Here is an 18,623-nt window from a genome sequence, read left to right as displayed (position 1 = left end):
CACATTTAATGAGTTTTGGAGAGTGAGTTTTGGAGAGTGAGTGAGGAGCAGCGACGAGCAGCTCGCAGCAGGAGCCCTCCTGGGAGAAGGGGGGGGCACCAAGGGTGGTCGCGCAAAACAAGCTGGTCCTCACAAGACCGGCAGCGCAGTGGCTCACGACTACCCAACGAGCATGCTGACTCGGAAGACGAGCACCCTCCAGCAAAGGTCGAGCTCGAGACACAATAAAGCGTGTCTGGTACCAAGGGGGGTGACGCGCTGCTGCCCAGCGGACGAGCTGCGAGCGCTATCTGGCGACGTGACCATCACACACACCAACGCAAACGGAGCCGGACCCATCCGATCCCTGCCAGCATGGGCACCGCCGCCATTGTGAGCTGCATGCCGACTCAACAACCACTCAAGCGGTGGACAGAGCCTGACAGTGCAGCCGAGAACAAATGCCGTGTGTTCGAGACACACCCGCCGACCCAACGCCCCCTGCTGGGGACCTGAGGTATTTTCGGTACGAGGATAAACGCTGCACTACGGCGTGACGCCATCTGGACCCCAGAACCACAGTTAGCAGATATAGTACGTGGACAACTCAAACCGTACTGCCCGCTATAATCATTGGTCCTTGTGGTGACTGCCCTCCAACACACACACAATGCGCATAACGGTACCAATAAGTTTGTTCCAAGAGGTTATTTTTTTGTTTCACAAAGAGTTGTCATTCCAAAGTGCTGTGTTAACTATTAGCTGATCGTGGAGAAGCATTGTTCTGTCCCTCGAGTTGCATGAATACGGTTGTTTAGAAATATTTTAGTCGTTTATTTTCTTTTCATTACATAATCTTATCAATTAATTCATTTGATGTCACACTACATATTTATAAGCATCTCTGTTATGAATCTTCACACTCGCATTAATCCTATTGTTTTTAGAGATTTATTTTAATTGCAAAATCATACCAAGGAATTAATTTATGCCCACTAAACATTTATAAGCATCTATGTTACGAATCTACACACTCGCATGCACACTATTGTCTTGGGATATTTCTTTAATTGCCAAATCATACCAATTAATCCATAGATGTCCACTAAACATTTATAAGCATCTATCTTACGAATCTACACACTCGCATGGATATTATTGTTTTGAGATATTTATTTTTATCACAAAGTCTTACCAATAAATTAATTGATGCCCCTTTTTGTCATTGGGCACATGTTTCTTTAGCACGGTTCCGTATGTCATTTTTAAGTACTTTCCTATCGTCGTGTATTGTCACATTACTATGAGTCAGCCTATGGTTCTATTGCTCAGTTTAACAATGTAACCATTGAGGTTTAATTGGATGGATCGATGAGTAGGATATTTGCAAGTGTACTGTTGTGGCAATTTCGATTATAAGTGTGTTCACATATTAGAGTGTTTTTAGATATTAAAGTTACTTAACACAGAAGAGTCTGAGTGGTTCCTTCATAAGTTCATGCATAATGATCTTAATTATAAGAACTGTATCCTGCGGTGAGATCTGAATCCTGAGACCGGAAATAATTATACTAAAATCATAACCAGTAAATGTTTAACCGAGAATCATAATCAATAAAAGTTAAAAAGAGAATCATTGCATTATCACGATAGGTAATACACCCTTAGACAACGAAGCTAGGCATCACACACACCGTTACACACACACACGATATGCCCCTAGACAATGAAGCCGAGCATCACATCACACACACACATCAATCACAAATAACCACATACACAGAATACACCCCTAAACAAAGAAGCCGAGCCAATAATAATAAACGCATTACTACACGCACACCTATTGATCATAATGCAAATGTACACACACATTAATAATACTCCTATACACATGTAGTGACATAGCGCTGACTGTTGGACAGCAGCAGGAACTGAAGGTGGGCACTTAGCGCACACGCCGCTGATCATATACGCGGGTGTGCCGGCATGGCGGAGGAACTGGGGCAAGGGTAATAGACCTCGTGTAGAATCCTCTGGAACCCTCTAGAGGGTTCAAGAAAGGAGGTGTGGCTAGGGCGAAGCCAAGCCATGCTGAGGGGAATATATGTAGCGGAGAGCAAGAGCTCTGGGCTGCTGGTTCTGGGATTGGACTCGTCTCGTCATCGCTGTCGTCGTAGCCCTCGTCTCATCACTGCTGCTTTTGCCCGATCATTGCGCGGCCGGACAGTAGTTGGTTGTCCCGTTCAATGCCGTCGGTGCAACATGCCACCCACAAGCACAGATGACACTACATTTGGTGTCAGAAGTGGAGTTTAAAAACCCACCAGTAGTGTCATTGGGACATCGGGACGAGGACAGCGAGATGGTCGACGCTCCGACAGCCCCGGGATCTGGGAACCTGGTTATATAAAACCCGAGGCTGCTGGGCATCAAGTGCATCAGCAGCTATGCAAAAGAGGTAGGAGCGGCTGCGCGTCGACCGACAGAGAGCTGCTGGGCATCGACGGCGTGAGCGGCTACTCAAAAGTGGCAGGTCTCGGCAGAGAGAGAAGCAGCACGTTGACAAAAAAGAGCAGCTGAGCGGCGATGGCTAAAGTGCTACACCAGGTGGCGGGAGTGGGAGAGCATCGATGGAGAGACTGCACGTCGACTAAAAGAGAGCAGTTGCGAGTCGTCGGAAAGACAGAGACTGCACGTCGACGGAGAGGGTGGCTGAGATTTCCCATGGTCAAGCGCCGACCAGGGAGCATGGCAGGAAACTGCCATGTGGAGAGGGGCGCGGGCCGGCATGAGGCGCAGACCCCAGGGGACGGCGCAAAGGACAGCGGGAAAAATGGAGCGGGAGCTGCCATCGGAGCGGGAGCAGGGGACTCCGGACGGGAGACCAGGCACATGGTGGGCGCCATTTTATCATCGGAGGCTGTGGGGGCTGGCGAGGAGATTGAGGGTTGCCCTGCCCTCTGCTGTGTGTGGTTGGTCGGGCCACACTGCTGCGGACTGTCAGGGTGACGATTGATATCGGTGGAGTTACCCGTGCTCATTGGGAAGCCAGCACAGTCAACTTAAGCCCTGTCGGACCAGGTCTCTGAGGCCTACCGAGACCGCCAAGTGCGAGGCCTCAGGGACTGGACTCGAAGGGCGATGCCGAGCAACGAGGTGTCACGCCCTTTGAGCCAAGGACTCTGTCTCCATCATCTCTTAGCCCTCCAGGTTCACCAGGTGAGCATGGTTACAAAGGGAAAGGGGGATGTCCTTCCACATGGAAAGTGACTTCGTGATTTCCTGTAAAAAGAGTTGTCATTTTCTCTGGATTAGAGTAAGGATCGAATAGAGTATTTCGACACCTACGTAATTGATCTGGGATAGACATAATCTGAATGATAATTGTTTTTTTACCCTTCTATCTGGCAACAAAACTGACACCTTTTTTACAAGGAGTCATGTTTGCATAGACCACAATACCTGCAGCCATAATGCAAACAAAAAACATAACTCTGATAATATATGCACTGTCCTTGAAGTTGATTGGTCCACACCCGAAACAGCTTTCCTTAGAGCCTAGTCTCACATGGGTCGGACCAGATGACGCCAAATGACGCCAAAAGGCCAAAAGGCGTCATCTGGTCCAACCCATGTGAGACTAGGCTCTGAGGAAATCTGTCTCGGGTGTGGACCAATCAACTTCAAGGACAGTGCATATATTATCACAGTTATGTTTTTTGTTTGCATTATGGCTGCAGGTATTGTGGTCTATGCAAACATGACTCCTTGTAAAAAAAGGTGTCAGTTTTGTTGTCAGATAGAAGGGTAAAAAACCAATTATCATATTTTTTACTGGCAAATGAGGTTCCAATGGTATAATCTGAATGGCAAAAGTTAATCAGGAGGTTTGTTCAAGATTGGGTAGAGAGGCATCAGCTTCAACTTTGCTGAGTCCAGTTTATAGCCCGAGGCTTCTCCGTATTCCGTGATCAAAGATAGAAGAGTGTGAATAGAGGTCAAGGGCCCCACTATAGTTTGCACGATGTCATCTACATGAAGATTGAATTTATTTTCACTTGTCCCTTTGCGTACTCCAACCACATTTCGGCTAGATTTTTGCTTGTGGTTCAATTGACAAAAGGCGGTTTGAGACGAGGCTCAAAAGAAAGCTGTCTGTGTGGACCAATCAGTTTCAAGGAAAATGCATATATTATCAGAGTATGTTTTTTTGTTTGCATTCTGACCACAAGCATTGTGGTTAATGTAGACGTGATTCCTTGTAAAAGGTTTCAGTTTTTTTTTACATCTTAACACCTGTTTTGTTGCCAGATAAAAGGGGAAAGCCTATTATCAATGAATAGGGGGTTTGATCGTTGAGGATCCTATCTAACTCGAGCTAAGCAGAATTGCTCTCCCACATGGTGTATTGAGATTATGTAGCCTTGCAAGACTATTTCCTCTCGTGCATGTTACTTGGCTATAACTTTGTTTAAGCCTGCAAGTTAAATTTTCAATTAATCAGAAAGCTTTGAAGGCATCCTATATCGTCAAGGGGCGTGTGGGGAGTTCGACTCTGATTTGACCACAATACACTCTTCTGTTTCCTTCCTGATATCTTTAGTGATCTGTTTTTCACGAGTAACCTCTTGTGCGGGTACCAAAAATTCTGCATCTGGAAAGCATTCTTATTCCTTGAATGTGGGTGTAATCTTGTTCCGAGGGGTTCAGGGCTCTGCATGGGTCTACTAGTTGGAGCTGGGACATCATTTCTTGGCGAAGATTCCTCTGTTGTGTGGAGGGGTTCGACCTGAGAAGGTGCGAGTAGGGTCCAGGACCAGGTTCCAATCTCTACCGATGATCATCTCCCTGGTTCTCTTCTCTATTAGCGACACAATTCCAGAGAACGGTCTTGAATTAATGGAAGCCATGTTGTGTACGATTAATAACGCTACTTCTTTGCCTATTAATTTGCCCAAGAAAAATACGTATTTTTCTTGGGCAAAAACTACGACGTTTCGATCCCAACACAAGCGGTCGTCATCTGATGATGACCGCTTGTGTTGCAATCTAAACGTCATAGTTTTTTGTTATTTTGTTATTTTCTTTGAACCTATCTACGTGACTTTACCGAAAGACCAATAGAATATTAATTCATGCAGTCACAAAAGCTTTAAGTCAAGATTCATCCTTGCACTGCATAGCCTGCCCCAGGGTCATGAAGTCCCATTATCCCCCTGCAAATGTGTGGATCTTAAAATTGGCATGGTACAGCAAATCCCGATGCAGGGTGAGTAACAGGCTTCTTCTCTTCAAGTTGGCCGGTGTAAGGTCTGGGGCATTGTAGACTCGATTTCCCTAGATTAGGATGCCCTTTCCATTTGTCCACCTCGTCAGCAGCCCTTTGTCTATTAGAGAAGAGGATTATCAAAGAGCGAGCTCTCGGGTTATTGGTCTCCATGAGCCATGCAGCCATCCTTCTTGCCAATTATGTCCGGATATAAAATCATGTTTGGAAAGATGTACAGGGGGTCTGGAGTTTCAGGGTCCAAAAGGGTAATGGGGGGATGCTTCTGGATGAAGAAGAGGGCACCATATGGAGTACTGCCTTGAATGTTCTCGAAGAGGCCATTGGTCTTCAGTTGGCTCTCCCTGTTCTTGGCCTGCAGCTTGTTATATGCTTCCTCCAGCTGCCAGAGCTTCCCCTTGTTTCCAGTTCAGATCGCTCCACAATGGATTGAAGGGGCATTGTGGTTGCCTCTTTGCTTCTCCACTCTCTTGCCGATTGCCCCCAGCTTGTCGTTAAAGTACACCAGGAAGGATGGCGTTTACTTCAGCTTTCTTCCGGATTTGGTCGATTTTTAACTGCAGTTCCTGAAGAAGATGCAGGACCTCTTTGGTGAGTTCCTCAGCTCTGACTTTGTGTACAGAGGCGAGTGTAGAGGTCGCTTTTTCTTTCTTGCCCGGAGCTCTGTCTACCATTATATACGTGGAGAAGCTGAGTTTGCAGTCACTCATAGTATTGGGCCTTATATCTCATCGAGGGCCCGAAGTAGATGAAGCAGAACAAGTAGGAGGCAGGGCAGGGGGGTTTAATGAACCTAGAATTAGCCTCAAAATTCAAGGTTGAAGTAAGAGATGAGGAAAAGAATACAACTTAAAAATAGGTAATTTAGTTCATAAATAATTTATGAATATGTAGATAGGACTGTCGAGGTCTCTCTGAGTGCTGCTCACTCAGGCATGAGGTCATGTGTACAAGCATTTGATATGATAATTATATTGTTTCAGCTGGTACGGTGAAGAACAATTCTCAAAACCAAATCTAGCAGCAATTAAATGTGTCATGTGAAACTATCTCAAGCTTTGTCAGGAAAATACAGGTCAGAATGGTCACTGATGCTCAAAAGAATTGAAGGCTGAGACAAGGCCCTACATTTATTGAAAACTACAAAAAGAGAAATACATACCACAATATCCACCGTCATCGACTGTGAACCAGGGATTGGTGACATCTTCTGATTCATTGGAAACATCCGATACTTGACTGTAAAACACACGTACACAAAAACATCTTCACCACTGATTTATAGTTGATGTTTGGTTTAGACGACGTGATGTCATTACACCCTCCCACAAATTGTCACTTATATAATAATTTTAACATGCCAATTATTATTGTTTCAGATCACCAGTAAGTTGTACAATTTTCACAGGCACATTTAGAAAATGGATTCAAGGTTTCGGTTGGAACTATGCAATTCATTTTCAGAATACAATAAATTATGTTAGAATAATAACTGAGCTGAAACACCCATACGCATCGCATTTAGTTGCCACTCAGTAGTTATTCTTACCAACCGGTTATCTTATATCTAGTGACGTGTCCTACCTAAGCTCACTTTTTAAAAGTCAAAATTAGATCAATAACCTATATGGGTTCTCTAATCAATGTATTCCTCTATATTTCAAGCATGGGACATATGGCCTGTTTTTGGATTGCACGGGATCTGAATTGTCCACTGTGAAGCAGACAAGCAAGTACTTATGGGCAATAAGCCCACAGCAGGAAAAAGGAGTCCACTCGACTGTTTCGGTGTCTTCAAGTCGCACATTGGCGAATCAAGCCAGCATGTCGAATAAAATATATTCTTGTCACAGCAGCGAAGGTTATTCTCATGCAGCGAGAGAGAGAGAGGAACGCATGGCTGTGTCACCAGTGCCGTCAATGTAGCCGGCACGGGATCAGTGAGTAAACTTATTTGATACAAATTGTTTCAAGATCTCACTTTGCAAAATATGCATGAAGCCAAGGCCGTAAAGAAGCGAATGATGAAAACACATCGATAGTTATGACTAAGCTCTATAAAGCCACTCTTAAGTGAATGCTTATGTACCTGCACCTCCTTTGTGCATGGTTTCGTTGCATTTTGTTGTAAAAAGTGTGCTTCAGAGTATCGACTTGCAGCACTGATTCGTATTCTAATATTATCCTCCAATTCAATCTTTAGATTAAACACATCTGCAATTTGATCAATTTGGAAAGTGATGTAGTCTTTCATGAATCCTTAAATAATAATAATTAACCAGACCTGCTTACACTATACACCCACAGTTTCAATCAGGGTAGCAACTGGATTCAAACCATGAACCTCTGCATCAAGCAGCCAATGCTTCTGCTCAGTCAAGTCACCACCTCAGGGTATTTGATCTACTTTGTCAAGCTGACCAGACGTGTTGGAAGAGATGGGCTTACCCACGCTTCGCCCCACCACATGCGACCTGTGGATTGACTAACTCGTGTTTTACCCATTTACACTGCTGGGTTCACGGAGGTGGGCTAGGGGGTTTTGAGAAACTTGCCCCATTGTTTGAACTGCTTTAGAAACGTGCTATGTCCATTGCTCTAGCCATTCCTATCGGTGCAGAAAACCAGTAACCATTCATACTTTTTTCATATGGTTACCAGTTATTCAAAACTAATTATTTTAAGAACCGCAGTATGGCATCGTGAGTTGTGCCTATTTTGAGATCACATGACAACAAATGGTGTTTGGTATGCTAATAAACGCGATAAGGTGGAAACAAGAAACAGTTCCCTCCTTATCAATATTTAATTTCCACTACCATGGTGACAGTTCCAACTCAATGATTCCTCCACCCACCTTGAGGACTTGGTCAACCAGACTGACCATTTTATTTCCTCCGATGTTCAACCACCACACTGCACGTCACAGTAACACCTTCACTCACCTACTCACTCATATATTTACCCATTAACTTATTCACCAACTCACTCACCAAATCACATAATTACCCACTCACTCAATCACTCACCTACTCATTGACTCAGGATTTTAACAAACCTAGTACACAGTACCTTTCTCATCTGGTGTGTAGATAGGCTTGTCAGTCTGGACAACAACATGCCCTGATCGATATGAGAGCAGCGCATGGGCCGTGATCTCCTTGTTAAAGGACTTTGACTCCACCTTGGCCACCAGCCGGACATGATGCTTTGTTGATGCAGAATTTGTTTTATCTGGGTTCTCAATGTCAAAGCCGAGCTGTAATAAAAAAAGCATATTCATCACCCCCACATCACATTCACTACAGGCAGAAGAATATACAGCACACTGCTTGCAATGGAAACATGGACCGAATATCACAAAACTCTGGTATATAAAGCAAAAAAATATATAATACACAAAACTCAATACAATTCAACTTGGTAGACTTTCATGCCTTATATTTTTATTAATAATTATTTAATGGGTTTATGTTGACGGCATGCCCAAATGAACAGTTCTCAGAGATACCTCAAACCGTCTGCTTATCAATTTTTTTAAATTCAAATTATCGAGTTTAAGTTGTACTATATTTCCTTAATAAAGGTTTTCTTGGGTTAGAGCGTATTTGGATTCCAAGAACACAGGATGAGATGTTACTATCCTTTGTGCAAGCACTTCCAAGAGTTCATGAACAGTGAGCCTGGCGAAATTTGGGGAGCGCATCCCATTCCCAATTAGTCATAGGAGTTGCCTTGTTGTAGATAGCCAACATCCCATGGGACTATGCATGGCAGGGGCGTCCTCCTCCCTGAGTCAAGCATTGTTGACCGCATACCTCCTGGCCCTCTCACTTCGGGGCCCAGCTGGGGTCTTTCCTCTTCATCCAGAGCCACTGACTGCTGCCTTCTGCCGCCTCCGATACAGCTCTGATTGCCGAACGCTGGCTCTGGCCCTTAATTCCCAGGTCTCTAAGCAGTCTGGTTGTAGATGTTGCCACAAAACCTCTGCAGCCCACCTCCACTGGTCGGACTTCTGTGTTCCAGCCATGATGCCGTGCTGGATCGGCATAGCGCAGATGTTTTCGCTCATAAGCCTCATCTACTGAGTCCTCCCAGGGTACTGTGAGCTCAATGATGAAGACCTTCTTGAGCGAACGGGACCAGAGCACAATGTCAGGTCTTAGGGTGGTGGTTGCGATCTCCGGAGGAAACACAAGTTGCCGGCCAATGTCAGCTAGCATTTTCCAGTCGCGGGCCAAGCACAGCTGGTCTCGCTCTAATGGTGTAGAGCCGCTCTTCGGTGGTTTAGCCCCTTCGCAGACTAAGGTCGTCCGTAAGGGGTGTGATGCTGCTGGGGTGGTAGGGAGTTGGTGGCAGCTCGCTTGTCCTCCAGGGCGGACGCAAGGTTTTTAAGGACTTGGTTGTGACGCCAAGTGTAGCGTCCTTGGGTGAGGCTTGTTTTACACCCTGTGAGAATGAGCCTGAGGTTGGCTGGCATGGAACAGAGGGCACAGTCCGGATCTTCACCATACCATTGGTGAAGATTAACTGGTGTTGGAAGGACGTCATATGTTGCTCTGATGGAAAAGCTCAACCGCCTCGCTTCCATGGCCCACAGATCCTTCCAGCTGATCTTCCTCTTCTCCACACTGTCCCATCGAGTCCACTGTCCCTGTTTGGCAAGAGAGACTGCCTTGGCCCACCTTGCAGCCTCCTCCTGATGGCGTACTTCCTGCACTAAATGTGCCATTAAACCCGTTGCCACCTGGCATAGCCAGTAAAATTTGTCACGTAAACAAAACATGCCAATTAGTTACTAATTCAGCACACCGGTGTGTTGGAGAGTAAACCCACAACATTTACAATTCAAGTACGACGTTTTGCTGGTAATTATAACCAGCTTCATCAGGCGTCATCTAAAATTGTGGATAAATCCTCCTGTTTCAGTCTCAAATAGACCGAAACGGTAAAATAAAGCGAGATTAAACATGTTAAAGAAGCGCTGGAATTAAATAGTTACAATGATACACAAATCAACAGGACACTGAATGCCAAAACCAAATAAAATAGCATAATTGTTGAAACTGATCAAGCAATTAAAATATCATACATTGCGGGATTAACTGATATACTAGCCAGATTTTTGGAAAAGCAAACTATCCGAGTAAGATTTGGAATGGTTTCTAAAATACAAAACTAATATCTGGTACCAAAGATGTATTACCGAAGTTATTAACAGAAGGTATGTACCGGATTAACTGCATGTGTTGTAAATGTTATGTTGGGCAAACAGGACGAATGATCAGCACGAGACTAGAAAAACATCAGAAATATTAAATTCTCCCAAATACAACTGTCAGCAGTTGCAGAACACTCGTACTAACAATTATAATCAATTGATGTTGATGTTGATGTTTTGTGCAAAACTCATTACCACTGGCCAAGACAAATTAGAGAATGTATTGAAATTGAGAGAAATAAAAAACATTTTAACTGTTCTGATAGTTACAGTCTTAGTGCGGCTTGGAAGCATATTATCAAGTAATACACTGTTTAATTGCATGCCGATACAGGTCACCGATCGTCGATGGTGATTTACTGTCAGCAGCCAATAACGAGTATTGCGATTTTTGTACAAAAAAACTACAGAATATACATTATGCATGTACATTATCTATGTTGATTAACTGTGACTAACCTCACCGAGAATAGATATCCATTGTAATATCTATGAATACGTTAACCCCCCTCGGGTCTTCGCAACTGATTGGCTCACAAATGATGGCATCACATTTAATCCCTCTATTTAAGACATAAACATGGACATTTCTCCACAATTCTGTCTGTTGGCTCGTTGTAATTACTGGCGAAATGTTATACTCGAATTGTAATTTGTGTGGGTTTATTCTCAAACACACCAGTGTGCTAAACTAGTCATTATTGTATATATGCCTGCACCAATTTTTTTAAATATCTTGTCTATTTTGAATGTCACAGTTCCTGGTAAACATATGTGTTCCCTGCATTCTGAAAGTCTGGAAAACCAGGTGACAAAGCGAAAACAGCACTAGAATGTGAAGTGGCGAAACAGAATGGAAGAGACATTGATCAGATTGGCATGATGAGAATAACTAAAGCTCAGGCGAGCTTTGAAGCCGTAGTATATTTTGTTTCCCAGGAATAAATTTAACTCATGTAGCATATATGCCATAGAGGAATAACTCTTGCATGGGCAAGAAGTGACCCAGGGAAATTTTGAGAGAGACACTTCCGCAAACGTGGACCCATAAACACGCTGCCTACCCGAGGGCAAATACAGGGCAAAGAGACAAGAATGTCCCTTGCTGCTTCACTCTCTGATAAACAAACCCTGGTGCCTGGAACGTTGAAACGTTCAAGTGACAACCACTCCATATGAATATTCCTAAACATCATGGTATTCAATGTTAACTTTAGGGATAGGATATATGTATTGTTAAATGACAATACAACACATAGGCAGAAGGTGTTGAATATGACTATTTGCATGCTTATTAACATACGCTTATCGATACACAAGTGCCATGAGGTTTGGGTTAAGAATATAATCTCATAAAAAACGTATGGAAGTTTTGTATTGAGGTATTGAACCTAATGATCATTCAGAAAATATACATAATACGAATTATGTCAATTCTCCAAGACCAAAATAATATGTATGCTCGGGGTATAACTAGAACCTGCCCGACCGCCTGTGTCGTGCCAGTGGCTAGAATTGCATGCTGTGGCAAGAATTTATTTTAAGGATGAGTCGACCTAAAGGAAGGTAACCAAGGTTGATTCACAATAAACATGGCTATAGACACACACCATATCTAGGCGCAATTAAGTGGGTTTGTGCTTACACAATGACCTCCGGAGGAAGTATGATAGGAGTTATGACATCAGGCACCAGAATGTCGGCGGAGGCAGAAGCTGGGATGAACTAACGCTGACCCGATGGATGCACCACGTGTACAAAGATGGGTGGAACGTGGGGCCTTAATGTGCCTTTTGTAATTAATCACATAAGCTATAAATCCTATCTAAACAGCAGACAAAATCCATCGTGACTGACAATAATGTTGGGTTCCTACTAAGGCAGACTTAAGTGTCATTGGAATTTTCTCTTACGTTTTTTTCTAAGTCACATGCGGAGCCAAGGACTGCACCTGTAGTGTTGTGTTAAGTTACGGAGTAGCAGAAAATTGTTCATGAGAGCGCTCATAGTGGCGAGGTTGTCAAACAGAAATACCTTGGACTTTTGTCTGGTTAGGGAACAGAGCATGGACGAATGTCAAAGCAGAGCCTTTATTTAGTTTGAAAATTTATTTTGGCCTTCGAAAAACGTACATGCAAATAACTACAGTAAATATAAAAACGTACATGCAAATAACTACAGTAACTATCTTGATTTGAAGCTTTCGTGACTGCAGGAATACATATAGTCTTTGGTTCTTTCGATAAAGTCACGTAGGTATAAAATAAAATAAATCACGATGTTTCAGGCGCAACACGCTTGTGAGCAGAGACAGACGTGCAGGCTGCTGCACTGCGTAAGACCTCCGGAAGGGAGCCATAACTGATGCTCGCACACCAAGCTACTCTCCAGGCTGTTGATTACAGACTGGAAACATGCCGGGGCAAGTGCCTGCGACGTGTAGCCGCTCTGCTGATGAGCTGCAAGTACTGGGCAAGCGGGGCCACAGAGCACTCCAGCTGCAGATCAAGCCTGGCGTGCAGACCACCTCCCAGCGAGTGGCACAGCAGCCAACGGCAAACTGGCAGCATACTAACTCGAGAGTCATGAGCACACTCCAGCTGTGGACCAAGCCTGACTAGCGGACAGCCGTGAGTGGACAGCGATCTGCGTATTCGCAGCATACTCCAGCAGCGGATCGAGTCTACTAATCAACGCTCCCTGGTGAGACAGATGTATTTTCGGGTACAGAGAAGATAGAAGATGGACACCGACTCCTACACGCACCCATCACTTGACCACACAGCTTACATTTGGTGACGACACCGCATACAAAGATCACACGTGAACAAACTCACACCACACTATACATCATGACTGGTGGACCTTGCCATGATTGCCACCCTGACACACATCAACGTCGTGCATATCGGTATCGGTATGAATACTAGAATTCGGAGATTTTTTGCTGTTTTTCTTTTAATCACATTACCTTGCAAATTCGATCGTTGATGTTTTTCTGACATTTGATAAGGTTATTTTGATGAACACCTATGCTTAACATGAATACTGTTGTTGGTGGGTTAGCATGTAAGTTTTCGCTTATCACATGATCGTGAGATCCGATCATTGATGCTTTCTAACCATTTGATACGCATTTTATGAAGACACATTCTGTAGGAATATTGCCATTTTGAGGGTCTGCCTATTGTTTTCTTAATCACGTGATCGTGAATATTAGCCATTGTTTTGTTATCATTCAATCCGGATTGATGAGGATGTATATTTTCATGGGTACTGTCGTTTCTATTATTCCTGATAAGTGTTTGGATATTAGAGTAAGTTGATATTGACGTTGCTTACATCAAACAGGTTTCTGAGTGCTGATGGACCTGGAGGCAGAAACTTGTGTTCCCAGCTTAACGCACTGCTTCCTGTCAGACAGGAAGTCTGTGATCCACCTGCAGGTGTAGTCTGGCACGTTCAGCAGGGAGAGCTTGTCCTGAAGCAGGGCAGGGATGATGGTGTTAAAAGCCGAGCTGCAGTCTACAAACAGGATCCTGGCGTAGGATGCTGTGGAGTCCAGATGCTGTAGGGTGAAGTGGAGGGCCATGTTAACTGCGTCATCCACAGACCTGTTGGCTCTGTAGGCAAACTGAAGGGGGCCCAGGAGAGGGTCTGTGATGGCTTTGAGGTGTGCCAGCAATCATTGGAAGGATGTTATTAACCAAGTAAAATCTTAATTACTTTACATCTTGATTTCACATCCACGTTTCCAGTTTTCTTCAGCTCATTCCCGAGCTCTGGCATTGTTTCACATTAGCAGCATTAATCTGCTCTTGCGAAACGCTGGTACTCCCCACCCCACACCCCCACCCTCTCCATCTCTCCTCCCTGGCTCCTCTCCCCCCCCCCCCTCTCATCTTATATAATCTCTTGTCATATGCAACTCTTTTTCCCACTACAGCAAGTTTGTTGCTGCTGTGGTGTTCCCACCTGATGACGGACGCTTGTGTTGCTTCCGAAACGTCGTGATTTATTTTGTATTTTATTTTATACCTACGTGACTTTACCGAAAGAACCAGAGAGTAAGGACTATTCATATAATACTGTAAAAATCTAAGATGTGTACGAAGTTAAGTGTAGATTTGAGTCACAGACCAAAATGTATTTACGTGCACGAAAATATTGTCCAAGCTATAGGCTGAAAAAGTTGATGGTCGAGCCAGTGACTGATATTTTATTAGTTTTGGAGAGACCGAGAGAGTAAGCGAGACAAATGCAGAAATTACGACATTTTAGACGCCCCCTCTCCCTCCGCCCCCCCCCCCCCCTTCGTTTTTTTGTGTCTACATATCAGAATCAGAATATTTATTTATACTGGAGGAATCCAATGACCTATGAAGCTCTTTTTCACATTTGTCCAGTAGAGGCAGGTCAGAACGTTATAACAAAAAAGAATACAACAACACGATAAGAGTGCAAATGATAGGCAAGGTAAACAAAACTACTTAAAAACATATTCTTTGGTTATTTCGGTAAAGTCACGTAGATAGAAAAATAATAATAAGAAAGAAAGTGAATAAAAATTATAAAAAAATAAAATATATACAAATAAAACGAAACAATTATTTTTATCTTACCAAGGCCTAGGAAGCCATAGCTTATTTTTCAGAAGCGACTTGGCTACAAACGATAGCTAAACAAAGTGGATTATTACGCAGAAATCCATAACAGCAAAACAAATGAGGACCTGTAGAAAATATCCACGCGATCACAGGGAGAACATGCAAACTCCAAATATACAGGTGTCAGGGCTGCGATCGAACTCTGCAAACCAGGTGAAGAATATAACATCATACCACAATGGTGGCCCTTAAATTACTCAGTAAAGTATATAAGTTAAAATTGCATTAGTACCCACATCTTCATGGCATATAGGAAACTCTCCAGAATATATTTTTTCTGGTCTTCAAACCCCTCATATAGCAAATCACCAGAAAATAAAAAATAATACATTTGCAACTGTTTGACCATACCCTGGTGCTTGCCCAATTAATTCTTAATCCTGAAGAAGGGATGCATATCGTTTGGTCCCTGGACACGAGGCTACTCGATGAAAAGTATGTCAAAGAGATCACAAAGGAAATTGAAGAATTCATGACGGGTCCATCCCCCAATGTCCAATCCTGATCATATGGGATAGCCTTAAAGCCTTCTTGAGGCTCATTAATTGAAAAAGGATTCGAGACTCAGCTCTCTCGACTCTTCAAAGGTTATACAATCTCGAAGCATTGAGGAAAATCAACTCTACCAAATTGGAGATGGATACGATTCTTCACGACCAAACCTCCCCTTTTACAGAAAATATCATGGTTAAGTTCAGATAGAACTGCACTGACAGCCTGCATCCAATATTAAATGGGTCGCCCTTCTCACAAATGTCAAGGAAATAAATGCCCAGATTAGATGCTTTTACGAGGGCCTATACACGTCGCACTCCCCTACAAGTGAAAAAGACCCTTACCTCCGCAAATTCTTCCTTCCCAGACTGACCTCCCCACAGGTATGAGAGATAGAAAGGCCCTTTATTATGCAGGAGTTGAACGATGCATTGGCATCGTTCTAGGCTCAAAAAAGTTCCCCATCGCGCTTTGCAAAGGCGGTTGGGGGGCTCCGATTTTTTTTACCACATACTGGCAACCATTACCGTATTTTCCCGCATATAACCCGCGGGGTATACCACTTTTTACAAACAAAACAAGACGCTGCGGGGTATATGGAGGTGCGGGCTATCCCAAAAATATTTGACACGTGTGACATGTCATAATTCGTTAATATTTTTTCATGGTATGCAACACTTACCTTTGACTAAAGCAATGCTGACCTAGTCTGCTTGGAGTATTCTGTTTCAGAGCTGGGTGATGCTTTGGCTGTGCCTTTGGGGTTTTGCTCCACTGTCGTCGCCCCCCCCCCCCCCCCGTGTTCGTGGTAGTAAAAGTTGGTCAAGCCATGGTCGTCGGGTTGTTGTATAACGGTGTTGGTTGTTGTGTTGTTGCGAGGGTTATTTGGGTTGGTATAGTGGCTTGTGATGCATGCACTCCTGGAGAAGTAGTAGTAAGCCTGTTGCCCTATGACAATGTAAGATTTGTGTAGAGATTGCATTCTAAGGAAACTCTCTACATTTAGAAAATATATAGGCAGTGGTCTTGGTTATATTCCACACAGTGATTTTGGGTGTCGTGTGAAATGAGGGCACCACCAAAATTTAAATAACAGTGCTAGCTCGGGTTGTGGGTATAAACCGAAACCCGCTAAAGCATGTCCCAAAAAGGATACTATTACTCTGCCACCCAACATTTGGGTGGCTGAGTTAAATCACCACGTGACACCTTTATTTGATTGGTGCGGTCAGGTAGCAGAGTTTAGCACTGATGCTGCGAATTACCACAAACTTACACAAAGTACCACAAAGGGGCTCCCTCATCAACAAACGCCAATTGCCAGGAAATGGTGGTGACTTCACGACTATTGTGCCAGGCTAGGTGCACCCTAAAGCCACGAAGCACCGAAGGCTCATCGACAGGAAGTCACGGGACAGACCGTGCTATGGATTAATTGAGACGACTGCTCCCTACTGTGCCAACTCGCTGCTTGTTTAGCCATCCAGCGTTCTGCTAATTGTTGAGCATCGCTCCTCCGCCCACTATCGTAATAATGCACCGACATGCAAATATTCGGTATGCAAAGTCTCAGCATAACGAACTTTGGAATGATTACCATTATATTAGTTGAGGGAAAATTTGGTAAAATAATAAAACGCGTTCCTTGAGTGGGCAGGTAGGAACTTGATTGGACAGCGCATTCGTGCACGACAGCCAGACAACTAATCCCTGGTGGGCAGTGTGGAAGCTGTTACTACTACCTGTATAAGTGTAGTGTGTAGGTTAAACGTTGAGTGTTATAAGGGCACCACGGGGTGACCGGACCCACCCTCGCCCTCCTCACCCTCCCCACCCCCAACTGAATCCCCTTAAGGCTGGGAATGTTGAAGGAAACACGAGGCAAAAAGATCCGCTTTTTGTTTTCAATGCTTTCATTTTATGAATGGAGCCACCCTCCCCCAGTTCCATTTTGTGAATGAAACATCGCACGTCTCCTCATTGGCCCGAGTCGTGGCGGTGCCCCCCCACCACTAACCCCCCCCTCTACCAACCCCAACCCACCGCTCCCATTGGTCGGTGCCCCCGAGTCAATGGGAGAGCTCTGGTGGGGCGGGGCCATGCACGACAGACAGACAAATAATCCCTGGTGGGCAGTGTGAAACTGTTCCTACCTGTAACACGTTCCTTCGGAATGGGCAGGTAGGAACTTGGTTGGACAGCGCGGCGTTCAGGGGGGGCGGGGCAGTTGGATGAGTGGGCATGTTTACCCTTCCTCCCCGACATCGTCAACCAATCGCGGCGTAGCTCGGTGTTCGGTGGGGAGGTGCATGGGTGGGCGGAATTCCGTGTATGCACGACAGACAGACAAATAATCCCTGGTGGGCAGTGTGACTCACACACACATACACTCACTCTCAGACTCTCAGACTCACACACACTCACACGCTCAGACACACACACTCTCAGACTCGCACACACACTCACACTATTAGACACACACACTCACACTATTAGATACAGACTCTTAGACTCACATACACATACACTCACTCTCACATTTTCAGACTCACACACTCTCACACTTTCAGTCTCACACACTCACACTCTCAGACACACACACTCACTCTCACACTCTCAGACTCTCAGACACACACATACACTCACACTCTCAGACTCGCACACACATACACTCACACTCTCAGACTCGCACACACTCACACTCTCAGACACACACACACTCACTCTCACTCTCAGCCTCACACACACTCACTCTCACACTTTTAGACTCGCACACACATACTCACACTCTCAGACCCTCACACACACTCACACACACATACACTAACGCTCACACTCTCAGACTCACACACTCACACTTTCAGTCTCACCCTCTCACACTCTCAGACTCACACACACTCACTATCACACTCTCAGACTCACACACTCACTCTCACACACTCACATACGCACACTCAGCGCGGCGTTCAGG

The 18,623-nt window shown here is 44.4% G+C and overlaps 1 protein-coding gene across 1 annotated transcript in view; it reads right to left on the bottom strand.

Annotated features, from left to right (window-relative positions):
- Positions 1-18,623, bottom strand: part of LOC133349569 (complement C3) — a 217,451-nt gene that overhangs the window by 185,479 nt on the left and 13,349 nt on the right. The window contains exons 3-4 of the mRNA XM_061563138.1: positions 8,342-8,528; positions 6,432-6,508 (exon numbers count right to left, since the gene is read on the bottom strand). Coding sequence (XP_061419122.1) covers positions 6,432-6,508; positions 8,342-8,528 — 264 coding nt within the window. The remainder of the gene's footprint in view (positions 1-6,431; positions 6,509-8,341; positions 8,529-18,623) is intronic.

The sequence above is a fragment of the Lethenteron reissneri genome, chromosome 30 (genome assembly GCF_015708825.2).
Source record: "Lethenteron reissneri isolate LAM-NWPU_2019-01 chromosome 30, ASM1570882v1, whole genome shotgun sequence".
Taxonomy (NCBI): domain Eukaryota; kingdom Metazoa; phylum Chordata; class Hyperoartia; order Petromyzontiformes; family Petromyzontidae; genus Lethenteron; species Lethenteron reissneri.
This window is presented reverse-complemented; position numbering and strand designations above follow the sequence as displayed.